General features: G+C 41.7%; 1 protein-coding gene across 1 annotated transcript in view; it reads left to right on the forward strand.

Annotated features, from left to right (window-relative positions):
- The first annotated feature begins 332 nt into the window (after nt 1–332).
- Nucleotides 333–27,450, forward strand: part of UNC5C (unc-5 netrin receptor C) — a 363,016-nt gene continuing 335,898 nt past the window's right edge. Inside the window, exon 1 of the mRNA XM_065404905.1 lies at nt 333–456. Coding sequence (XP_065260977.1) covers nt 333–456 — 124 coding nt within the window. The remainder of the gene's footprint in view (nt 457–27,450) is intronic.

The following is a 27,450-nucleotide window of genomic DNA, read 5'->3' on the forward strand; positions in this document are numbered from 1 at the left end:
CCTCCGCGCAACCTTGAGCAGACCGGGGGGGAGAAAAGGGCTCCTCTCCTCACCTCTCCTCCTGTGCCTGGGTGCGGTGGCAAAGCCAGGGGGGCTGTGAAAGCAGCGCAGACTCGGGGCACGTTGGTGGCAGCCTTTGGGCTCCCCAGACTGCACGAGTGGCAGGAGAAGCAGCCACTTGAAGAAGGGAGGGGCTCTTGAAAAGCTGCTCCCCTCTCCTTCCCTTCCTCCCCCCCTTGCCCGAAGAAAGTGGAGTGCGGGGCTTGCTTCTTCCCGGGGACTGCTGCTGGGGGTGGTGTTTTTTTTTCCTTTGCTTGCTTCTCTGACCAGCCATGGGGAAAGGTCTGGAAAGCACGGCTGCCCGATGCGGACTGGGACTGGGATACTTACTGCAAACGTTCGTGTTACCTGCCCTGGCTATCCTGAGCGCCAGCAGCACGGGCTCCGCAGCGCAAGGTAAGCCACTCGGGAGGGGCTCAGCTAGCCACCCAGCCTCTCCTCCCTCAACTCCTCCTGAGGTCGTGACTGTGCACCTGGATTCCCACTTCCCCAGCTAGCCGGGATATCTATCTATCTATCTATCTATCTATCTATCTATCTATCTATCTATCTATCTATCTATCTATCTATCTCCATACACCATCTCTATCTATCTATCTATCTATCTATCTATCTATCTATCTATCTATCTATCGAGATTTGCAGATCTATACAAAAAGGGACAGAGAAGACGGAAATTCTCTCTCTTTCTCGCAATGCATCCAACTAACTGAAATGACCAGGGGAGCTTGGGGGGGGGGGGGGGAGGCTAAGGATCTGACACTGTTCTAATATGCGTATTCTCTGCATCTGTGTGTATTTAGGCACATAGTGCATATTTGTGATGATTCGTGTGTGTGTGTGTAATACATTCCTCTGCACACATGCACCCTCCCTGCCCATGCTGCAGAGTAACTTGAACAGCAAGGGGGTCGGAGGAATTGGCTATATGGACGCTCGGATTCTCCCCCTCCGGGAGCAGAGAGAAGGGGAGGCTGGGATCCACATGTAGTGGAGCCCTGCAGCTTGCGTGTGAGTGTATATTGGTGGAGCCGAAAAGTCCGAAGTCCTGCTGGAGCTGGGGAGGTTCTGGTCTGATCGCATCCCTCTCTCCTCCTTCTCTTGCTGAAATGGCTTTGCCTGATCTTGGAAAGATGGAGAAGGAGACTGACCCAAGATGGGTCTCCAATAAGGGGGCATCTGGGCTCCGCAATCCTGGGTGGTAGGCTGTCATCAGTGGCAAAAGGGAGCGGTGGCCGGGTAGCAGTGGCCGCTGACTCCCGGGGCAGACACCTGGGGAGGGCATCCCGGAGCTGGTCTGCACTTCCCATATCAACTTGGGCACTCGCACCTCCTTGCCACGGTCCTTTACCTCTTGTGCCTTCCCTTTGAGTGACCGGTGTGTGATGTATGTATTGCCGCAGCTAGTGTCCCTGATGGGTAGCTCGGGTAAACAGGTATTGTGATTTGTTTAATCATAGTCATTTCCTGGGTCATCGACCTGACAAGTTCGTTTAAACAAATAAAATAACCCTCCACCTCTGTAAGGAAGGCTCTGCTGCCCTACGCTTTTGCCCACACTTCCATTTCACACTGAAACTCAGCATACCCTTTGAGCTGTTGTTTGCATCAGTTTCTTTGGACTGCAGAACCGAAAGCTTAAGGAGAGAAAAGAACTTCCGTGGGAACTTGCGGAGGTTAAAACCAGGCAGTCAGGAGAAAGGTGTATGTCTGTGTGTTGGTGGTGCGGTGGTGTTTTCTTTGTAAGCGTCTTCTTGCTGCTCTAACATCTGTGTGATTGGGTATGCTGGAAAGAGACCCTCTGAACCTGACTAGGACGAATGAGTTAATGAAGGCACCAGATAAAGACACATCATGTTAAAAGGGCGGTGATGGGGAAATTTGAGAGCAGAACTCGGCCTAGGTCTTATCACGTCAAAATAAAGAAAAGAGATCAATCAATGAACAAAGCAAGTTCAATAGAGACAGTCAAACAGGAAGATAAGCTGATTAATACTGGAAAGGTGGGGAGCATGGACTGGGCATCATGAATGGCAAATTGGAAGTGTTGATAGTGTTTCTTTGTATATTCCTTTAGCCATTTCTGTAAATCTCTGATAGGCTGAGGAGACAGGGGAGTTGATCCTTTTTCCTCTCTGTGCTGAGAAGAAGCAGATCCTCCTTTTATCCTTTTCTTCCCTGCCCAAAATATAATATGCCCAAAGGGAGTTAAAATGTGTAGAGTGTAATGTAATTCTTTTTTATTTTGTTTGTTCAGTTTTCTGTGAATAAATCTGCAACTGTGTTTTTATTATAGCCTGTATAATAATATAGACTGTAAAATGCCCCTTTCAAAACTATCATTACTTCCAACCCTTCACAGTGAATGTTTAGCTACTTCTTGAGTACACCACAAAGAGCACTGAATCTATATGTCACTAGACCTGGCTATTGCACTACAGATAATGTCTGTACAATACTATTTCTCTCTCATACTCTGACTGCACATAAAACTTTGCTTGTCCCTCCTCCTCTCCAACTCCCTCTCATTCCAGTAATGGAAGGAATGGAAATGGGTTGCTTGTGTGACAACGTGGTCAATAGATGGTGGGACTTGGTTGCATCTGTGTGGCAGTGTACTGTACATAATGAAGATCAGGTTCATTAAAGCATTTGAAAGAGCTGTTTGCATGGTTACCAAGTAGAAAAAGAAATATTAGAAGTTGATATATTTTTGTCACAGCCAAGCAATAATATGTTTTAGGGACATAGATTTTATTGGGGAGTGTTGGCATACTGTACATGAAGGAATTCTTTTTAAAATGATCTCAATGGGGAGGTACTTGAGAGGACTCTGCAGATCTCCCCCTGTATAATGACCCTGTGATTAAAAGCACACTCATTTATGACCTTTTTGACAGTACTATACCAAAATGCTGCTGATGGCTCTGGGTTCCAGAGGACTCTGGTGCTGCTGGCTGACTGTCACAGATCTGAGAGCTTTCTTGTTTAGGACTGAGGGAAGATATATGTGTTGTATATTACGTTTCTCTGTGAGGCTATTCTGATCAATTTCCTGTCAATACAAGGGATCTCTTATTCTATTCTCAGATTTACCTCATTTTACTGAGACCTGGTTTTAGCCAGCATAAGTAAGGTACATCAGAAACTTGATCATGAAAAAGAGGTTACAGAAAATGTGAATGAAATAAAATTTTTGGAGCATCATGTTGCATTTCTTCTGTGTTTGTTTGAAAACAACAGTGATCATTTTGTATCACTGGTTCAAGTCTGAGCCAGGGCAAGTTACATGTTATGTACATAGAGGTGTTAATGGTACTGTGTGTATGTAAACCTATATATTAGAGAGTATGTAACAATGAATATAGTTGTAGATAGGGGTCATGAGGAGAAAGGATCCTCTTGGAAGAAATTGGACAATGGGTAGAAAGGTATTCAACTACTAAGCAGTCAGGAGAACTGTAATTCACATGACAGATGGGATGAGCGGGTGGAGGAGAACCCAAGAGTTCAGATCTCTCTAACCTCACTTCTCATAGACATACAGAGCTCCTTCCAATTTCAGTTTGTCACTAACATATTACTAAACCTCATTTCATTTTTGTTACTTCTTACATTTACTCTTTGTAACAAAACGATGCGTAACAAACAGAAAACACATTGGGCCTGATTCCTCGCACACACCAGAGTAGGTAAGGGGAGGATCAGTCCACTAGACCCGAGGAAGCTATCAGTGTAAACTACAAAGAGACTAGTAAATATGGTACCCGACACATAATATAGCTGTGATCATGCAGTGAGAGAAAGGGGAGAGATCACTGGCAACTCTTTCTGTTGTTTGTGATAGAAAGTTTATTATTTGCCAGAGTGGAAGAATCCAGAGAATGTGGCTAGGATACATTGGTTTGGGGTTTTTCAGATTTCTCTTTCCATTTCTTGTTTGTTAGAACTAGACATAAAATTTGGATGCAGATCTGGATTTGTGATCTTTCCCAGAGTTTGGGGATCTTGAGATCCGGTATATTGCTTTGGTGATCTCTATATATGTCAAATTCCATTTTTTAATGGTGCTGTGTGACAAAGGGTGCTACAATTTAACTGCAGCCTTGTTATGAAGTTTTCTTTCCATACAGGGTTGGGTAAGATTTCCCTCCACTTTATTTAATTCTTTACAAAAAAATATTATCGGTTGATTTTTATTCAACCTGCAATCCAAAGTCCTTCTCTAATTTGTCCATTCCCCTCCACCCATGAATACTCATACTTTGCATCTATATTGCTTTGAACTGTTTGTGTGACCAGCAATAGAAAATAGCCAAATTGGAATCCTTTTCTCTGAAGCACACATAGTCTTCTGATCTTTGGAGGACTTGGCTCCAAATCACTGGTGGTTTTGGTTTTGCAAAATCCAGACCTGATTGATGCTATTTTCTAAAAGAATTCTGCCCCCATTTTCCCCCTTCTTTAGTATGTAGCACTGTTTGTCTTTTGACTGAAGGAAAGAGTCAGGGCATTGTTTTAATTTTACTTGGTTCTAATACTATTTCTTCATAACTATCAAGTACTTTTGTCCTCCCCCCTCCACTCCCTTCATCTTTTGAAGTAGGGTAAGGATGCCTTGGGCATTTTTGGAGCCCTAACTCTCCTTCTCTTTCCAATGCCTCCTGGAAAATAAATCCACTAATTGAATAATTGGTGGATTTTTCCCCTCTCTCTGGAGATGGATATCTATGTGTCTCAGAATGTCAGTATATACGCCATTCAACAGAGCTACTAACCAGCAACAGAAGGACATACACTTTCTACTTTACTAGCTTTTTTATTTTATCTGGAGCCATAGAAATATTTTTCTTCAGTTGTAATGAAATCATATGAAAAGCCCACAGTGTTTTAGTTAAATGGTAATATACACCAGAACCCCCAAATCCAAATACCCCTGAACTTTTGAGGATCAAGAGGCTTAGCAAACCAGACACAAACCATGATCTGATATTCAAGATTGGGGCCCATCTCTGTAGTGGGCCAAACCAGAGTAAGATTTTGGGCAATGCCCAGGACAAGAATTTGACCAACCCCAAATTTTGAGATAGGGGATGTCCAAATCTCAACCCAGATCTGAATTAATCAACTCAGGCTCATCTCCAGTAAGAGTGTTTGTTATTTCCATATGCCTGTTCTGTGTGAATAAACTGAGGAGAATCTGCCTTTGCACTTACCAATTTCTGCCATTGAATTCACATTAAAGTTTTTCAGAAGTTATACTGCAGCTGCTATCATTTCTTGTAAGGCACTCAGATACCACAGTGATGAGGATGTTACAGACAGATTTTTGGGCTAGTAATGATGGTGTGAGAGCTGGGCAAAATGAAAGGCAAAGGTGATGCATATTAGATAGGTTTTGTTTCGATTGTTCCTTAACAAAAACAAAAAACAAAACAAAAAAAAACCCAAACAAACAAAAATATACAAAGAGAGAGAGAGAGAAAATGTTGTTAATCTTAACCCCCAAAACCTAATTAAATTAAAGTGATAATTTAAAAAGAAAACCATAAAAGAGCCATAAGTGCAGATATTTGTCCTAATTCAGAGTATCCTTTATTAGCAACAGCAGCAGTCTGAAAATGCTTGGTGCGGAAAAAGTGAAATATAACATGTGAATATACTAACCTTTTGGGGATGCACTTTTTAATTAAATACCTAAATGCATCTTGTTGCAAAAGGAGTATGTGTGTGTGTGTGTGGGGGGGGGGACTTAATTATCTTGATGCATCAGTGGACCATTTTTATTTGATAGTGTGGATGTAACAGTATTTGTATGAGTAAAGAAAGTGCCGAGTAGTATTTCACTGTGAACATTAATTTATTTTAAAGTCATGTGCCCTTGCAGGTTTCAATGACATTACTCATTTTGGGCCAGATTTTGCTATCCCTTATTCAGATTTTAGTACTGCAAGTAGCCTCATTGAAATCAAAATAGCCCATTAAAGCTACTTGCTGAGTGAGTGGCAATTTAGTCAAATCACAGTAAAATCAATGGGGCCAGCTGTGGAGTCAGGCACTTCTCATTTGGGAATAAGGGATGCAGAATCTGGCCTTTTGTTTATAAGTATTCAGTCACTAGCACCACATTACAAAACTTATGAAAAGTATAAACATTGAGTACAGCACCATTTCTGATGTCTTTCCATCGTACTGGTATCCCTCCTTGTAATTTGGTTGCCTATATAACCAAAATACATGGGTTCATTTAATCATCCTGATGATCAGCAGTCACACTTCTCTTGTGTTTAGTTGTATGTGAATCATTGATCACATGGACTTTTTAAAATCACAGTTTCAAAACTTTGTCTCTTCACTGTATTCTGGGAAAAACTTAGTATGTGACATGAAAACTCGAAAAGAAAACAGCACTCAACATATTAAAATTATTTTCTTAATTTAATTTTAAAAGACAGTATTCTTGAAAGCAGGAGTAAAGCTATGTTTCAAAATGTAGACAAATCAGTTCCATAGCTGGCCTGCAGACCAAAAAAGAAGGAAATGTGTATTATATTTATATTTAAAAGGCATTTTCACGTGACTATGCCGACACTTGTAGATTAGTAAAAGACTGATGTGAGCAGCAGGCTTTTTTGGCTCAATCGTACGAGGTGCAGAGAACCCCCAATTCCCTTTGAAGTCAGGAGGAGTTCAGAGAGCTTAGAACATTAGAGGAGGCTTTCTTACCAGACATGATAAGACCATTTGTGCATGTGTGAACTTCTGGGCAAATCTTTGGTTTGAAAAATGAACCTAAATGGGGAAATTTCATTCAGCAGAGCAACACAGTCATCTAATTAGCACTAGCCCATTTTATAATGTATAACATGTTTGTTTCCTGAAGTTTAATTCATTTTGTTATCTTTCCGGAATTCAAATGAACCTAATGAAATTTTTGAAGAATCAGGTCCAATTATCCTTTTGGAAAATGGTACAAACAGTGCTTTTGTGGCCTGCCAGAAAAAGATTTTTTAATTACTGTAAAAAGTGAGTTGTTTCTTTGCAACGGGCCAAATCCTGCTTGCTTTACTCAGAAAGTTCATCGGGCGGCTGGTGTAAGTCAGACCAGAAGGATTTAACTGAATGTAAGGAATCAATTGTTCAAAATCGTAGATAGCTTTTTTAATTAAAAAAAATGTTTTCTATTCATGACATTTGAGCACATTCTTCTCTAAAATAAAGGTTAATTAAAGCCTGAGTGCTCTTTCATTAGGGTGTAATATGTTTCAGTGTAAGTGTATGACTGTCAGTAAAGAACAGGGGGTATATTTATTTTTTATTTTTTTATTTTTATTTTTGGAATTGAGAGTTTGTCAAGTGTACACATTATTAGCCACCCAGTGGAGGTGTTCAAGTTTAGCAGGCAGCAAACTTGGTGTCAGTACTGATAAAACAGTAATTACCTTGCCTGTCATTTTCATTAGCCATTTTTGCCTTCAGAGTCTACTTGCAGTGATGAAACAGTATAAGCTTTTAAAGTGTAAGTCAGGGATCAAATGCAAGGAATAAAAGAGACAGGCAGGGTTTTTCCAGTCTACTACAACCACCACCAACACAGCCACAGAATAGTGTTTTACGAAGGCATAGTTCACTGCCAACAGCTTTCAAGCACTGGAGAAGAACAGTGATGCTGTGATTTAGTGCATGTGCTCCGCAGAGTCCAGTCTCAAGATCAGACGTCTTTTGAGCATTCCATCATAATATTGTCTATCCAACAGGCAATCTTAAGGAAATGACATTAAGCCCTTGGGATGCAAATTTCATCCAAACAATGACTTAATTTGCATAATTTGAAATCAGTGTTTTGAAAGTTTTAAAAATAAAAATATATTGAAAATGAAAATAAATGTATGCTGGAATGTGTCAAACCAATAATAACACTATTCTTTCAGTGATCTACTGGTATTGTAAATATCACATTTCCCTATGCCAAATTTAACTGGGGTTCCATTTTCAATATTTATAAGCAGTGGGTGAAATCCTGAAGGTTTAATAGGACTTCACCCTTTCTTAATTAAACATAGTCATTTTGCACAATCCCACTTGCATTTTTTTTTAATCTTGTCATCATACAGGAATACACAGGCAATGAGATTTAAGTAATGTAACGTGGCTGATTGTAAGCTGACAGGCAGATACACTATTCGAGGGAAATAAAATAAAGCCCCAAACTCTAGCTCAGTTCAAGTCCCTTTCCTCAGGGCTCTGTTAATACAAAAAAGATTGAGAAACAAGAGCAAAGCAACTCAGAACACTTGGTAACAACCACCAGAGGCCTTTCCAGCTTTCAGCAAGCTAGGAGGGGAGAGCACGGAACCTTCCCCCCAGGTAGTCATTGCTTCTGAAGCTTGTATAGCCCCACCCCAAATAACCCATTTTATAAGCAGAAAACGTGGGCAATCCTTGTAACTCATTATACACCGGCATTGAAGGAGCTCCTTTTATACGTTGTCACACCATTATCTAAAAATCAGAGCTGACTGAAATTTTTAATTCAAATGGTTTTTACCAATTGGGGGCATTTCCCTTGGAAATGTCCTTTCTGACTTTTGTTGTTGTTGTTGTTGTTCTGATTGAAGAACCAAAAACTCTAACCAAAACCTGAAAAATTTCAGCCAGTCTGATGAAAATTTTCAGTAAAACCAAAAATGTTTGCCCAATTGGCCAGGCTTTTTGGTTTAAAGTTGCTAAAAACTGCGAATATTTCAGTATTTCAACGAAAACAAACAAACAAAAAATCTGTGGAAACATTTTTGACCATAACAATTTTTCATTTACGTTAACATTTTTCATGGCAAAAAACAAAACATTTCCCAACCAGGTCTACTAAAAATAAAACACAGAGTTAGATTTGATTTACAAAACTGGTTAATGACAATAATACTTTGTATGTCTATAGCACTTCCTGGGCCTGATTCTCCTCTCCATTACACTGTTTTTACATTTGTGGAACTAGAATCAGGCACTATGCCCTAGTAACAGTCAATGGTGCCAGACCTCCACTTGGTGCATACAAGAAGGGGAGGTAAAATTGGCTTTAAAGCCATCACCTTTGCACTCTGCCAAACCCCAGAGTAGGGTACGTCTACACAGCCCATGACAGTGAGTCTCAGAGTCTGGATCAACAGAGAGACAGCTTGTGTTGTGGTGCTAAAAATAGCTATTTAGGCATTGCAGCTCAAGCTGCAGCTTGGGCTCTGAAGCCCACCCCCCTCCCTAGGCATCAGAGCCTGAGCCCAAACACCTACACAGCTATCTTTAGCATTGTAGCACAAGCCCTGCAACTATGAATCTGTTGACCCAGGCTCTGAGAGTTGCTGCCACGGGTTGCAACTCTTTCTTTAGAGGTACTCATAGCTGGCAGTTTGGCCCCTGGTGCAAGTTAGAGCAGTCTCATGGCTACCCTAACTTGCACCAGTTTGTAATAGCCGCCTGTGGACCATTACAGCAGCAGGGAACACTGGAACACAACAGTATTCTGGCCATGTTTGCTCCTGCCCGGCATGTCCCCTACACAGCCATGACAAAATGGGTGGTGCACAGACGGCTGTCTGCTCTACATCAGTTGCACATATCCCACACTGGAGGAACCTTTAATTCCTTTTTAGGGAAGTTTTACCCACCTTTGCGTGGCTGTAGCATGGGATGGGAACTCACCTAGTGTACATTAACTATTTAATCCTCAGAATCTCCTGCTCTGGCTATAATTGTTCCGATTCTTGCAGATGGAAACACGGAGGGAGAAATGTACGAGGATTTGCTCAAAGCCACACAACGATTTTTTAGCAGAACCAAGATTAGAACTCAGGATTCTCAGATGCTGAAGATTGTGCTCATTGCTCCACACAAATTGTCTGACAATTTGTAAAACAGATTGCACTAAAGGAATACTACCTTGATGGATATTAGATTACTTCATGAAATTTGAAATTATCCTTGCTCATTTATGGCTTATTTGTATGCACTGGTGGTATCTAGAAAAAATGTAAGTATTAAAGCCTAAGGACAAAACAGTATTTCAGAACTCAGAAATGGGTACTTACTAATTAATATGACTGCCTAAAAACTGTGCCTGATTCTTATTTCACGTACATCAGTGTAACTCCACTGAAGTCAATGGAGTTACTCAGAATTTGCACAGATCAGAATCTGGTCCAATAGAATTACTTTGGTGGAAACACCAGTGTAAGTGAAATTAGAATCACACCCTTCATCTTTACTTTCAGTGCACTAACATTTTATCTGACTGTTTTCTGCATTTTAATCAGTCAGTTTACACTCATAAAGACCTGTACAAGTCATAAACATTGAGGTTGCCTAGGCAATTAAATCAGCATCTTTTTCTCTTGTTGAGGTAACAATCAAGTATAGTGCTGAGGAGCTTGGTAAGTTCAACTGACCTGGCAACAGCTGAGCATTTGCTTATTATCTGGTATCTACCAATCTCCTTTCAGCCATTTTCATGAAGCAAAGTAGCTTTATTGCTTAGTCTCATACTGACTGAAAGGTTGAAATGTTAAGCTATGTGGATTAACTGTGTATCCTTTGAGAAAAGGAAAGCTTGGGTTTTTGTTGATCTCCTGGCTGCTAGATGTAATTGTTAGAGAAATCTTGAATTCCATCAGTTATATATACCAGGGAACATGCAACTGACCATTCTGAGATCCTTCAGAGGAAATTGACTCTATCTCAAGCTAGTTTGGAAACTTGTTAAAACTAATAGTCCCAACGATGTTTCTTTGCTTGCATCTGGTACATTTCATGTACGGAAATGAATAGTGGACACTCTTGGAACATACTTAGTACAAAGATTCTAAAGAACAATAGCTCTACAATAAATTTGCTGAAATGATTGTGGGTAGATGATTAATTGCACTCTTATGAAGTGTTTCATTTATTTATTAGTTTTAAAATGCATGCTTTATCTTTGCCCAGTCCCAACATATATGTTTCTGTTGGAAAGTTTACAGTTTGAAAGAAAATAATGTGGTACCACTGAATGAGGTTAATTGCAGTTCAGTCATACAAAATCTGAGGAACAAATAATTAGGACACAGAAATGCCAATATAGCAAATAGGCCTTATTCTGTTCTCAGTTAGACTATTCTTATATTGGTGTAATTACACTTACTACAGTGGAATTACTCCTAGTTTACCCCAGTGTAAGTGAGAATTCAATCATGCCCATGGTCTCAGTCTGAATTAGCCTACTTTTTCTTTGTAAATTTAACTTACACTTTTGCCAGTTGTGCTCTAAATTGGTACAGACACATTCTTCTCTCCCCTCTTAACAACATTAATAGTGATTTTCTGTGTCAGCCTTATTACTGCAATAGCTACCAGGAATAGCAATAAGTAGCCACAACTTAAGCAAATCACATTGCCACAAAGGTGTCCAAAGTGAATTCTGAGGGTCACATGTATTTAAATGAGTGCTATTATGAAGCCCACAGTGCCTCTTTCTTGTATTCCAGGGTGAGGGCAAAATTGATTACTTACAGGTTTTTATTGCCAGTTAACTCAAACAAGCTATTTCTATTAATCTGTTAAAGAAGATTCAGGTCCATGTAAATATCATGGGTGTGTAGAGTAATTAAAATATATGTAAATGGACATGGAATGAGGTCTGACCCTCAGGCAAGTTGCCAGTACCATTCTTGGTGTCTCATGATTTGGGAACCATGGCAATAAAACTCTCCCAGTCCCCTTTAATACTAGTATTTCATTATAGCTGGAAGAAGGAACCCTTCTTCTGTTAGCTTAGAGACTGCGTCTTCGTGTTGCTCTATAAACCTCCATCACTTCAGTTCAGACCTAGCTCTCTGCCCACATATGTGATAGGGATGTGTTAAATGGAGAAGAATGTGATCTTCCATTCATGCAATGGGCTCTATACCTTATTCTGTTGGCTCAGAACCTTCCTGGACCCTCACACTGAGCTTTTTGGACAAATTTGTGCACTAGTTTGTTCCAAGCCATCATTCTTCTGATAAACTTATTTCATGTAGTCATCCTAAACATGGCTCCAGACTGCTGCTTTCTGCCTCTTCATCAGTTTCTGAAGGCTAGAGTAACTTCTTCAGCCTCTAGTTCAACTAAAACTGAGCTCCATAGCTGTCCTTGTGTTCCTCACTGCTGAACTGAAATGGAATTAGGATACTATTTGCTCTGTTTTCTTAATTAAATGAACTGTGATCAGAGTGCTAAAAGGTAAGCCAGGAGCTGAAGGTCAGTTGGGATGCCAGTTAAGTTACTTTCCCTACCCTGTGACAGCCAGTGTTCAGCAAAGAAGGCTTTGGTACTTTTTCCTTGTGGGTATTATGCCAGATCTTCCTCTGGTGAAAACTGCTGTAGCTCCATTGACTTCAATGCCAATTTACATCAGCTGATGATCTGGCATTATCTATGCAGTAATGATACTGTACATTGGCATCTTGGTCATGATATTTAGTTTGTACAGGGAGGCAAAAAAACTGTATTATGCAATGAGTTGCTCATATCCTTGATTGCTACTCAAGCAAAAGAGCCATTGAAGTAAATGGTGCTATGCGTCATTGTAGTAGAACTGCAGGATTTTGTCCATGTTGTGGCTCTGTTGTATCAACATGCATTGATAAATACATTAGATGAATGTGGAGGCTTACTTGTTACAAGAGCTTGCAACAGTACCTCTTAACCCTGTGGCTCTCGAGCCACTTGGGGCTTTGCAACTCTGTATTTTGTTCTCTTTTCCTGGGTTTGAACAAGGTTTCACAGAGCATCCTGCCCTCAGTGGAGTGGGACCCCCCAGGGGAAAAAATGGAGACTGAGAGAGACACTTGCTCTTATAGCTTGAGTCTATGACATATAGAACAAGACATCTCAAAGCTGGTGAAAGGCTTTGAAAGGCAGACCCTTAAACACCCCTGCTCATATTGTAACCTTTATGGATATAATCGTATTTACTGTAAGATACTTGTTGCATATATTTTGGTTTTCTTAATTAGTACAATTCACCCTCGTGCAGAGCATCAACACAAAGCGTATGCAGCACTTAAATCTTCAAAATAGGGCAAAAGGGAGGCTGAAGTGGTATATAGGACTTGGGCTGGCCCTCTGTACTGGGTAGTATTTCACCCAATAAGTTGAATGATTTTGTGCCTCTCTCTCTGCCTCTGGTTCATAGTGAAGTGGCTCTTTAGCTGTTAAAAGATTAATTTCATTGTTTTACATTAAAAACTATTGGCTAAATTCCACTGCCAGTGACTCAGCATCTCCTTTCATGTCTATGAAATGACACCAGATTGGCACCCTAATTAGGCTGACCAGATATCCCAATTTTATAGGGACAGTCCAGATATTTGGGGCTTTTTCTTACATAGGTGCCTATTACACCCCACCCTCTGTCCTGATTTTTCACACTTGCTATCTGGTCACCCTAACCCTAATATTAGACAGCAGAAACTGGTTCACTATACGTACATATCCACATAAATATATATTACATATAAATGGTGTAATGACTTCCTGCCTGAGCAATCAGCAGTCTTTGAACCCTAGACCTTCAGCATTAAAAGCATAGGCCTCTACAATTTGAGCTAAAAGAAAACCCCCAGTAGCTCATATCAATAGAGGGCTATTATCCTCTATCAGACCATTCACTATCATCAGGGACGGCTCTAGGCACCAGCAAAGCAAGCAGTTGCTTGGGGCGGCACATTTGCAGGGGCGCAAGAATCCAGCATGGGAGCTGAGAACCAACAGGGGGCCCTGGGAGCTGTAGTTCCTTGGTTAGCTCCCTGCCTACAGAGCCAGCCCTGGAGCAGGGAAAGAACTGCATTTCCCAGTATTCCCTCGGTCGCTAGTAACAGGAAAGGGAGGGGGAAGGAATATGGAACTGAAACCTGCAGCTTGCTGTGAATGGTAGGGACAGAGCCAGCTCTAGGTTTTTTTGCTGCCCCCCACCCCAGCCCTGGGCTCCCTCTGCATCCCTGTGTTGCCCCAGCCTTGGACTCTCCCCCGCCCACACCCCCTGCCGCCCCAGCTCTGGCCCCCACCTGCACTCCCCTGCTGCCCCAGCCCTGGGCTCTCCCCCTACCCGCACCTCCTGCCACCCCAGCCCTGGGCTCTTCCCCCCCCACACCCGCACCCCCTGCCACCCCAGCTCTGGCCCCCATCCGCACCTCCTGCTGCCCCAGCCCTGGGCACTTCCCCCCCCCCCCCCCCACAGCCGCACCTCCTGCCGCCCCAGCCCTGGGCTCTCCCCCAAAGAAAGAATTGGGTGGACTAAATGGACAGTGCACCTCTCTATCTGAAGCCTAGCAAAGGAGGTACATGGATCCCACTAGAATTTAAAATGAAAAGTAAGGGAGGGGAGGCTCTGGACCTGGGCAGCTTTAGATACAGTACCAGGCACGTAGGAGGATTTCCACTTCTGAGCCATGGAAGCAGAAATTGACTTTTCTTTTCCAGATTTAGCTAATATTCAGAGAGGGAATCTAGCACCTGCCTTCCAGATTTGAACACCCTCAAAATTCAGGAGTGCTCAAGCTCAATTTGGGCAGCTGTTACTTCATTTCTCCCAAATCAAATATACTGATCCACTGTAACTTGCTGTAGAAAAAGTAGAATAAATTGAGCAAGAAATGCTTCCCAGTGGTTATTAGGACTGGAATTGCTATTTTCAACAGCCATTGGGGGTTTTTTTTGTTTTTTTTTTGTTTTTTTTTAAGTTTTATTTGTTTAAAAGGAAGACAGTGATAGTGCATTGGCAAATTCCCCATAGAAACAAAGAATGGAACAAAAGAATAATAAAGGCACCTCAACTTTTCCTCATTTATGGAGGACAGTATTATAACATGCATCCAGATATCCTTCAATCACACAAGCTGAAAATTGTTCCACTTTACTGCAGTTCTGTAGCCATATGGGAACCAATCCTGTCTGTGTTCTGTGCACATCCAAAATTCCTGCTGAATGACCCGCCCTGGGAGCGAGTTACCAGTGACCCAGGGCTGGGGTGGCAGGAGAGTGCAGTTGAGGGGGAGTGGGGGGGAGAGCCCAGGGCTGGGGTGGGGGGCAGCCAAAAAATTTTTTGCTTGGGGCAGCAAAAAACCTAGCACCAGCCCTGACTATCATGCAGTATGACAAACACTTTGCATGTGCACTGTAAAAGACAATAACTGTTTTGCTTTGCTAGTATCTGTCCATTCCCTGCCCTACAATATTTCCCTATAGATCTTATTTTCTCTTACATTTATTTTGTGTATTGAACATATCTATTGGATGAAACCTTTTAACTGCAAAAAGCAGTGTTAATTTATTGACTTTCTTCATAAATATTTCTGTGGCTTGTAGTCTCCAAGGGAAAGTCTTACATTTGCATTTATAAGAAATCACAGGATGAAAACTGAATTAAAATGACTGAGTGACACTGCATGGACTAGTCATTTGCTACATCTTGCTGATGAGCTTTGTCTATGAATATTTGCTTTTTATTAAAAAGAGTTCTCACTTAGAAAAGCATTTGATACAACATTTGGAACAAATCCTGTTCTCTTTACTCATCCACCTAGCCTCACAGACTTCCATGGAACTTAGTTGCTTAAGTAAGGCAAGCAGGATTTGATTTTCAAAGACAAAAGTTTCACCACCAGCAGTACAAACATAGAAAATGTATTTTGCTGGGTGAGGCTGGGCTAAGGTTAATACATTGGTTTTAAAGATAACAGCAGATTCCAGCATCCTTGGGTTTGTTTTGCATTCGGTGACAGTCACTAAATCAGAGAAAGGAATGTTCAAACAACACACTTGAGGAAAAGTGATTTTTATAGAAAGGGTCCATTCCTGCTAATAGCCAGTAACTGCACATAACCCCACTGACATTAAAAGTCCATTAGCTAAGCCCAGTTTAAACAGCAGCTGATGCTATGTCAGCTAAATGTACATTAGAATTTTTCATGTAATGCAGCAATAGCACTTCTGTAATTTTTCTAGAACTATGTACATTAGGGAAAGCAAATGTCATCTGATAGTAATAAGATGCAGAGCTCATATTAATGCGGGGAAGGAGTTGTAATCAAACTAAAGTAACCACCTGGCTACATTAATTAGAAGCATACAATGGTAACAAGAAAAGCCAAGAGTGACAGGTTTGAGAATTAAAGTTAAATCAATATTGTTTGGAAAAGTTTAGGAAATTATGCTTCTGAAATCAGCACGAGTGCGACAAAGGTGCATATTAGTTTGTTTTTTGCTCATTAAACATACTGTGTTCTAGTTCAAGAAAATCCTCCATTGAAGTAAATGGGAGATTTTTCTTGTACAAGGAGTACTGAATTGGATTCCAAGCAAAAAAGATAGTCTCCTGGTATATATGAAATATGTCTGTTTGCAATAGTTTGAAAGCATTTGAACTTTGCAGTGTTTGTGTTAGAATGGGCTTAAATTGTAGTTAATCATTATTAAAGCAATTAATGTATAGTCCTGCTTAAGCTGCTTCCAAAAGTACATTGAGAAATATTTTGAAGAAATGCTTGATGCATGTTTGTTAAGAGGAAAATAAAAATTATAAATGACAATGTAATGAAAATTAATGTGTTCTTTACAAAGCTTATTACTCATATTTAAAACCAACCATAAGCTGTTAACATAGCGAGATCACAGAGCCCACTAAAGTACAAAGAGTTTAGTGCCCAAATTATATTGGCACCCAACCCGATTTTGATAGGTCATTTTAAAGTTTGCTGTGAAATTTTCCTGAGATAATTGCGCTACAACTATAATGCTATTGTGGACTCAGACTGAGGGTTGTTTAGTACGCTAATGTGAGAGCTGGGAACAGAGCAGTAATTAATCACTTACAGTCACATTCACAACTACTGTGAAGTATTACTATAACCTCCTCCTCCCCCTTTTCTATTATCAGTCCATTAGTGAAACCCTGTACAAGTACCAACAAGTGTAGAGCTGTCCTTCAATGTATGACATACCCTCAGCAAAAGCCCTGCATATATGTTCACAGTGGTCACTTAAATTCTTAATGCTTTGTGTTAGAAAGCAAACTTCTTTACTCTTCCTTTCATGAGCCTAGCTTTCATTTTTGTTTTCCAAATTTGAAGGCATTTTCATCAATATTGTGCCCAGAACAGAGCATGTGTTAGTGAACCACAGAATTTAAGGAGGGTAATTTAATTGCATTTTTTTCCCTTCTGGAAATGAACATGTAAACATATTACTGCTCTAAAGCCTGTTTTTAATTATAAGCAGTGACTTTTTCTTGTTGACAGATTTTCACATGGAAACCTTTATTGAATCTGAGGAGACCTTGTTGCCATCATTAGTTCTTGCTGCTTAGTGCTTTTATCAAGTACAGTAAAATACCATTTGTAATTAATTCTGAGCTTACATGGACATATTTAATATAATTACCCAACAAAATCCTGTTTACTAACATATTGCTTGGGAAACCTGTCTGAATAATCTGGTCTCTGGCACACATAAACCAGACACTAATAAGAGCTGCAAATATTTCACAATATAGTTAGGGAGCTTTGATTTTAATTCTAAACCCACTTTAGGGTTTTAGGGATAAAGCATAGGGCAGAAGTGACTTTTCCCATGTTTTGCCTTGTCTCTTGGACAGTTTCTGCCAGAAGAGATATATAAAAATCATTACTGTATTTCATTACAAAAATAAATATGTACACATTTATGAGCTGGGAGAATTATGGAATTGAATTATGTTAGTGCTAACAAGATGATGATGTTCAGATTGGATCTGGACAATTGCTGCATTATAGTCATGAATTTTTTTCATAGCAATATGCATTGCAATGTCAATACACTTTGTCTTTCTGAAGGTTTTATTATTTGTGTCTCATTGGCTGGGTATTTGTATATTGTGTGTGGAAGAAGATTTGCCTGAAATGTATACATAAAACTGTTAAGTGAAAGTGACTGTGCAGATAATTCAAGACCCCTGCAAGCTATGCAAACTTTTGATGACCACAAGCCAGATCCTGAGCAAAGTTTACATGGCAATAATGCACACACAAGACCTATCAGATTGTGCCAACTACCATATTCTGTACCAACTTGTCTGGGGAAGTTTAGGCCTGGTGCTAACTGTGAAGAGGAGGAAAGGGCCCATAGCCACTCCACTGTTAAAGTTATGGAGTTGCCTGAGGCCAGCAAACTCACCTTTATGAACTTTCCCCTGCATTACTCATGACCCATTTGCCTCACATTTCCCCTCCATCCCCCAAAACAAATACATTGAACAAACATCTTGTGGGGGATTGGAAGAGGTGAGTGAGGAGGTCTTTGCTTCTCCTGCTCCTCCTCTTCCCCTCTCCCTAAGATTGCTAGGGGATGGGTATAGATTCTTTGGCCTGTTCAGATCCTGGGATTACAGATCTATGTTGGAAATGTCAGTTTGAGAGTGAGGTCTTTGGGTCATATGGCCAGTTTTGTCTCTCCATGGCCATCAGTCAGCTGTGGAGAAGCCAGCCCCATGTTAGAACTCTGGGAGGTTCTGCACATGTATAATGCATCCTCTGATGTCATCGCTGTGTGACCAACTGACATGTAGAGTGGCTGAACTTGGAGAAGTCTATTATTAGGGTGTGCACTAGTTTCTACAGTTACAGAACCCCAGTGAGCCATGTAAGTCTAAAAACTGTCACTCTGTAGAAGCCACTGGACCTGTAATTTATCCTATTAATAATTAATTATTATTATTAATAATAATTTATAAATGTTTCTTTTTTATTATTCAGCTGATGCAAAATGTGGATTTACACCAATTGAAGATTTGGCCCTATAACTCACTAAGGTTTCAGTGTGATTGTGTTCATAGTGGAAAAATTTGTATCTCTTTTTTTTTGCCCAGAAAAATCTCCCTGACTATAAGAATTTAAAGAGCAGAAGTACCAAAGCACGTTTGATAGGAGTCCAGGCAATAATAAACAGATTCTTTGACACCAAACAATCATGGAAAAACTTCTCTATCTTTGTATGATCTTGTCCAACTTAAAAGGACCAAAAGAAATCCTTGTACATCCTGAACAGCAATTATTGGGTAAAATGACTTTTTATGGCTAGTAATTGCTTTTTTATATGTTAAAAATAGTTCAGTTTGCAGAGATTTTCTTTTAAAGTCTTTTTTTAAGCCAACCATCCCCCCCAACCACAGCAAATCCTAATAATTAAAATAAAAGACTCTACATCAGCATTGGCCCTCACTGCCTAGGGCTGTTTGTTCTTAAGAAAGCATCCTATTTATGATCAAAAAGTGAGATGAACTTTTCCAGGCAGGTCTCCTGTCTCATCACGGCTGTGTTTTTAGCTATGGAAATGATGAATAACTTTTGATCATCTTATAGAAATGATTTATTTAAAAAATAAAGTTATATTCCCTCTCCTGCCCTCCCTTTTCCTGAACTAGACTATGGAAAAAGCAAACAAACAAGCAATACTTTGTCAAGTTAGTGGTTTATTTAGAAATAGTGAAAAAAGTTTTATTTCTCTCAGGAACCAGAGATTTCTAAGGTATTACAGTACTTCTTTTATTTTTGTTACCCTCTGAAACAAATTACACACTGTGTTGGGTATAAAGACAAGAAAGATCTATTTCTGAATACAAAATGTATAGTAAATACAAAATTCTTTCTCATTTAATTAGCTATTGCTTGGGAATTTGGATAGGAACGAGCCTATTTATTGGAGTTTGTTTGTGGAGATTTTGATCCTCAGACTAAATAAAATGTCACCTTGGGAATAGTATAGTATGCATTTAATAGATGATCCTAACTCATGAGTCAGACAAAAAAAAGCACACAGGCAGCCTTTTTAAGGTCACCAAAACATGTTATGGATTATGTTATTTCAGGCAACAAAGGGAAGATTATAAAGTAACTGCTCCTCTTTGTCAAGACTCCAGTAAACACAAAGCTAACTTGTCCTGTGTAATTACCACAGGGAATTGTGCAATGGTCTATTACTGGTAGTTGTTTGTAATCAAGTAGACTGAATCTTGCTGTGAGGGGCCCACCCTCATTCTAGTAGAGAGAAGACTTACAAGCTCTTCTGGGCTCGGCCAGCACTAACCAGGTGTGCCTGTAAAACTTGCTCTGTCTGGAGTGGGGAAGCTTAAAAAGGGAAAGCCGGCCCCAGGAACTGGCGGTGAACAGGAAGACAACTACTCTACCTCAGAGATTGATGGCCACGAGGACCAATCAGCAAAGAGGAAGACAGTCACTGACCTTGCCACCCTTGAGACAGCACAGACCAGTGTGAAGCAGGGTGACCCCAAAGGAGGGGTTGGAGGCACATCCTAACCCTGATTAAAGACACTATACCCACTGATAGGCCAAACCCCCAAAGGGTGACCAAAAAGACTGCCTAAGAGATAGACCATCTTTTTTTTTTTTCTTCTCTGATAACTTCCCTTCCTACTCCCCGCCTTGGGAAGGAGAGAGAAAGGGAACTTTTTGTTTGTTTTGTTTGGTGAACCCCTTGTGTGCTACAGGATGCAAGGGAGTCCCCAACCCCCCACAAGTGGTGGAGAACTACCCCTGATAGACGGGTTTATAAAAAAAAGCCATAGAGGGGGATAGAGTTCAGCAGGTCTGAGCAAGATGGAACTGGGATGGTGGTATAAGTGGTTAGTGGAGATGCAGCAGCAGCGAGCTACTCAGCAACAGCAGTTCCAGTAGCAATGGCTGCAGCAAATTGCTGGACCACCCAACAGCAAATTGCGTTTCATGCAGGAACAGAGAAACGACCCTACGCTGAGCCGTAGGTATGAACAACTGGCCTCCGTAAACAGAAAAATAAAGGAGCCTCAGGGCGGTGAGCAGTATCCGCACTCTGCACTCAAGAAAGAGTACCTGGATTGAATCAAAAGGGATCAACAAACTGAGATAGTGAGGGCCCAGCTTCTGGTGCCATGTGGGTACCACCTGACAGTGTTGCAGCTCGCACAAAACATGCCTTGTGCTGGACACCTGGGAAAAGAGAAGATATTGTCACAGGTATTAGCCCAATTCTACTGTCCAGGCGTGCATCAGGAGGTGAGAGAATACTCTTTGTCCTGCCCGGAGTGCCAGCTAGCCAGCAACAAAGTGATTCCTAAGGGACCCTTGGTACCTCTGCCCTTGATTGAGACATTCATCACACGAATCAGAATGGAAATGGTCAGGCCCCTAAAAAAGACTGCATCAGGGCATCAGTACACATTAGTGATTGTCGACGATGCAACTAAGTACCCGGAGGCTGTAGACCTTCTCTCTGCGAAAACTATGGTGATAGCACCAGAGCTCTAGAAGCTCTTCTCACACATGGGATTTTCCCCTGAAATACTAATGGATTAAGGGATTAACTTCACCTCCCAGCCGATGCAAGAATTATTCTTCCTTCTGAAGGTCAAGTCCCTGAAAACCTTGATGTACCACCCTCAGACTAATAGCCTAGTAGAGTGATTTAATAGGACCCTGAAAGAACTGTTGAAATGCTTTGTTAGGGACAACCCCTAGCATTCGGGCCAGCTACTCTTGCCACTCCTGTTTGCCATAAGGGGGGTTCTGCAGGCCTCTGTGGGGTTCTCTCCCTTCGAGCTACTTGATGGTCACTGGCTGTGGGGAAACTTGGACTTGCTATGAGAGGACTGGGAGGAACAGGACATAGGTGCCTTAAACATGCCCCTGTACATCTTACAATTAAGGGAATACCTCAGGGACATACTGTTGTTTGCCAGAGAGAATTTAAGAAAGGCCGAACATAAAAGAGGGGTGCGACTATGGACTTTCTACCTGGGTGACTGGTTCCTTTTGCTGCTTCCCTCAGCCAAATCAAAATTAATGGGCTGGTGGCAGGGTTCATTTGAAGTTGTTAGGCAGTGGACTATGAGATAAAACTATAAAGTAGAAGGAAGTAAACTAAAACCTATTATGTGACTCTTCCTAAGCCTTGGAAGATGCGAGAGGCCCTGCTGATAACTCTCTCCCCTACAGAGCCTGAATTTTGCCTCCCAAAGTACTGAGTGGCCAAGAACCAGCAACAGTGCGTGGGGGTGAGGGACCCACCTCTGCACAGGGGATGCAGCTCCTCTAATCAACTGAGTACTTTGCAACTGTATTCTCCCCCCACCCAGGCAGAATGCAGTTAGTCCAACACCACCCTGGGCCCGTTAGGCAGGGAGAACCCTAGACTATTGCCGCAGAGGATGTTGGACGCACTCTTAGAAGAAGTACAGCGATGCTGGAGATGGCATAATTGTGGAGTCCAAAAGTGAATGGAGGAGCCCTGTAGTGCTGGTTCCCAAAACAGATGGTTCGGTTTGGTTTTGCATCGATTTCAGGCAGTTTAACTCCATCTCAAAATTTGATTCCTACCCAATGAGTTACTAGACCAGCTGAGACCAGCGAAGTACCTGAGCACTATTGATCTGACAAAAGGTTATTGGCAGATCCTTTTATCCCCATCTTTGCAAGAAAGAAAACACGTTTTTCTTCACTTCCTTTGGGCATTTTCAGTACAAGTCTATGCCTTTTAGCCTCCCTGGAGCTGCTGAGAGTTTCCAGCAGCTTATGAATAGGATCCTCAGCCCAAACCTTGAATATGCTGTGGCCAAGATAGATGGCATTATCTTCTATAGTCCTACCTGGGGAGACCACCTGCTGTACTTAAAGGTAGCATCAAAGGGCCTCCAAGACACAGGTCTTACAGTCAACCCCACAAAATGTAAACTAGCTGTGAATGAAGTAAGTCATTTGGGGTAGAGTGTAGGGGGTGGCCTCATGAAACCAGTGGTCAACAAGGTCCTAATTGTGTGCCCAGTTCCCCAGATGAAGAGGCAAGTGAGGCATTTTCTCGGCCTGGCAGGGTGTTTCCAGAGGTTTATCCCTGGTTTCACTTCAGTCGCAGCCCTCCTTATGAAATTCATAAGAGGTAACAATTCAAAAATATCTGATGGGATGGGAAATGCAAAGAAGATTTTTGAGAACTGAAAGTGTGACTATGCCGGGCACCTGTGCTCTTCAGCCCCAATTTTTCTCTTGAATTCGTACTGCGCACCGACACCTCAGATATTGGACTTGGCGCTATCCTCTCACAAGACTTCAGAGGAGAAGAAGGTCCAATCCTGTACCTGAGTAGGAAGCTATTCCCTAGAGAAGAGGCCTACTCAGTTATTGAAAAGGAGGCACTGGAGATCAAATGGGCCATGAATTCCTTTAGATATTACCTGTTGGATAGCCCCTTCTCCTTTATCACAGATCATTCTCCCCTCTGCTGGCTTCACACCATGAAAGACACGAACCCGCATGCAGTGCGATGGTACCTTGAGCTACAAACCTATATATAATTTCAGAGCACAACCCCGGGAGGGAAAGGACCTTGCTAAGGTCGATTTCTTTTCACAGGAAATTGGAGATGGAAATGACTTGCCCCAGGACTGCCTTTCCAACTTGAGGGACAGGGGTCTGAGAGAGAGCGAACGCCCTCACTCTAGTGGAGAGGTGGCTTATGAGCTAATCTGGGCTCAGCCAGCACTAACCAGGTGCACCTGTAAGTCTGCTCTGCATGGAAGGGGAAGTTTAAAAAGGGAAAGCCTGCCCCAGGAAGGGGTGGTGAACAGGAAGAAGACTGCTCTACCTCAGAGACTGCTGGCACAGGGACAGATCAGCAAAGAGGAAGACAGTCACTGACCTTGCCACCCCTGGGACTGCATGGCCCAGGTATAAAGTGGGCTGACCCAAAAGGAGGGGCTGGAGGGAGATCCTAATCCTGATTAAAAACCTGGTGATAAACCAAACCCCAAAAGGGTGACCAAAAAGACTGCCTAAGGGACACACCCTTTTTCTTTCTTTTTTTTTAACTCTGATTCCCCCCTCTCTCTGGGGAAGGAGAGCAAAAAGGACCCTTTTGTTTGTTTTGTTTGGAGAACCTCTTGTGTGCTGCAGATGGGGAAAGGACATTGTAAACAACTCAAATCATGGTCTGGTGTGGACTCAAGGGAGCCCCCAATCTACCATGCTTGCCTTGACATAAAACAGAGGAAGTGGTTAGGAGATAGGCCTGTAATTATCATCAGCAGGTGCCCATAATGGAATGCCAGAGAGATGTTTGAAGAGACAAATATTGCTTTAGGAAAGACTTCAGGAATGTCAGGCCAGACCACAAGACAGCTAAATGAGAATTGGGTGGATAGAGAAAGGGGGAGAAGAGTGTTCTTTGAAAGCCAAAAGAAAAGGCAAATTAGTTTAAGTAGACTTTTGGAAAGTACTTTATTTTATAGTTTACCTACAGCACTGGAGTTTTTTGCAAGTATTTGAAAACTGATTATGTTATTCTTTAAATTACTACAAAACGATGAGATGTAAAATAAAGATACTTTTTTAAAGACAGGAAGAGAAAAGGTTAACGTTGACCACAGATTATTTGTTGATTTACTTTATATGAGCCTGATCCTGCAACATTTTCTCATGTCAGGATTCCTTATTTACATGGATAATCTTGTTGAAGTCAAAGGGGTTCCTGGAGCAAAAAAAGTATTACTCTCAGAAGTAAGGATTTGCAGGATTGGAACTGCCTAGATTTCAGGAATTCTTTATTAACTTTGAACACAAGAGGAAGCTGTAGAACTAAAAGAAAATATATGCAAGCCTTCTGAACAAAGAACTCACAACTATGAGCTGGGATGGGACTTGTGTGTGTGTGTGTGTGTGTGTGTGTGTGTGTGTGTGTGTGTGTGTGTGTGTGTGTGTGTGTGTGTGTGTGTGTGTGTGTGTGAGAGAGAGAGAGAGAGAGAGATATCGATCAGTCAGGGCCTTTGTTCAATATTTAACATTGCAGCAGGGGCAGGACCATTTCTTATCAATAATGTTCTGTGAAGCCCTAGTAAAACTTTGAACATGCAAAGACATACACAAGTGCTCAAGTTTAAGCATGGGAGTAATCCCATTGAACCTCAGCACGACCGCCCTTGTGCTTACAGCTGAGTACACGCATAAATCTTTGCAAGATCAGGGTCCAAGATGAGTGGTCCCATTGAAGTCAATAATAGGTTAAAGACTATTCCCAGGAGTAAGGGATGTCAGGACTGGGATGCAAGTTTTCTCAAGACTATTAAGCTCCCATCACAGAAGTTTTTGATGGTCTATTGATTTATATTTTTTCTGTACCTTAAAGAGGAATCAAAGGTCATTTTTATATGGGTGTGCAAGGAATGTTATTGATTCCTTTTTATGAGGCATTAATGAAATCTAAAGAAGCCTAACAAGATGGTATAGTTAGATTAGGCAGAATTGCCAGTGCTTTTCACATGTGCAAAAAATAAAACACAAAGTTTCATTTTTGTTGTTTAAATTGTGTGGGGGTAAGTGAATTTCATGGAATCGAACACCTCTTAGTAGAGAAAGAGGGCATGATATATCTATATGACCCCATTAATTCCAAAGTGTGCTTAGCAGAGATTTTTTTTTTTTAATACTTTGTTTTCCTGCCTAGTGGCACCGTATATTTATCATTATGAAAACAAGCAAAGAAGTCAATCACTCATTACGCTTGCCAGAAATGTCCTTCTGCATTCACAAGATTTTGTCCTACTTAAAAAGGAACATGCAGGATTTATTCTGGAAATGTACCAATATGGTCCAATCCTTCACAAATATATGAAGCTGAGATCAGCCTCACAAAGTTAAAATAAACTGTAGTCACATTTGACCCAGTATACTATGCTAGCAGAGGAAGAAATTGAAAGAATTGGTGAGTCTAAGGAGCTGGGTGGGATTCCTGTTTTCGGGTTCCATGACAAACTCAGACCACATTCATCCAGAAGGTTACTAAGCTTTGCCAATCTTTTGAGTGAATATGATCGGATCTGTGGTGCATTTTTATCTGCAGAAGTCAAAGCTGTTCACAAAGTTGGGCAAGTATCATCACCCCCATTTGATAGATGGAAAAACAGGGGAGTGGGCAGGCAGGGCCAGGGAGTGGTCAGAGTCTTGGCTCAGTCACTTCAATGAGCTGGCTAGTATAGCACAAAAGTAAGTTGTGCTAGGGAAAGGGTTGGTGTATCTTACTTCCAATCTAGAGCGAGGAGGAATCCAGGGCCAGATTGTGTCTCTGAGTCACAATCTCGGCTCTTGGATGCTTTTGGAGCAACACAACTGTGTTGCCCTTTATTAAGGGCTCATAGTAACTCCACAGTCCAGCCTATTCTGACCTGCCCAAGGTCATGCAGTGAGTAAGTCCGTGGCATAGTCAGAATTAGAACTCAAGTCTCCTGACACCCAATCTTTTGCCTTGTCCATTGGAATGAGAGAGAACACTGGCTGGCACTAGAAACTACAGGGGAGGCATACAGTTTGTACAGCTCTGCCAACCTATCTTAGTACTGATCTGCAACTTTTTTGCCAGTAGTGTGCATCTTTCTCCCGGCAAAGACTTCTGTATTAGTTTGTGTGGTCATTTTAGTAATGAAAAAGCTCGTCGCTCGTTTCTCTTGTGACGTCAGCTAAATTTTACCCATTATCTAAATAAGAATCTCCTCTCCCCCGCTGCCCCTTCCCCACTGGATTGGAAGCCCCTCTCAGAGCCCTAAAAAGCCCACTTGTTTTTTCTATCTTGAGGCCTTGTCTACACTGGTATTTTTAGCATCGGAATGTCTACAATCCTGTAGACTTGCTGCACTGGTATAAACCATGACTCAGGCCTGGTCTACACTACCCGCCTGAATCGGCGGGTAGAAATCGACCTCTCGGGGATCGATTTATCGCGTCCCGTCAGGACGCGACAATCGATCCCCGAATCGACGCTCTTACTCCACCAGCGAAGGTGGGAGTAAGAGCCGTCGACGGGAAGCCGCGGAGGTCGATTTTGCCGCCGTCCTCACAGCGGGGTAAGTCGGCTGCGATACGTCGAATTCAGCTACGCTATTCGCGTAGCTGAATTTGCGTATCTTAAATCGACCCCCCCCCCCCGTAGTGTAGATGTAGCCTTACACTGCTGCAAAATATTCTGGTTTAAAATCAGGGGAAACTGCACTAGTACAAGTCATGGTTCATACTGGAGCAGTGCATCTACACTAGGGGTTTGAACCTGGTTTCAAAGTAGGATAAACTGTATTGGTGTAAGTCATGGTTTACACCAGTGCAGCACTCTGCCCTAAAGGTTTGCACTGCCTTATGCAAGAGATTAAAAACCCCCAATATAAACAAGGCCTTACTCTTCCTAACTTCACTCATGTGTCAGGTCAGCTATCTTTCCAGCTAAAGTTGAGAAAGGCTGAATGGGTTCCCTCTGCAGCTTGTCAGTGTTGCTTTTGACTTACCTAGAGGGGTCACTACATAGCAATGCAAGGCTTTCTAT

Source organism: Emys orbicularis, chromosome 5 (assembly GCF_028017835.1).
Source record: "Emys orbicularis isolate rEmyOrb1 chromosome 5, rEmyOrb1.hap1, whole genome shotgun sequence".
NCBI lineage: Eukaryota > Metazoa > Chordata > Testudines > Emydidae > Emys > Emys orbicularis.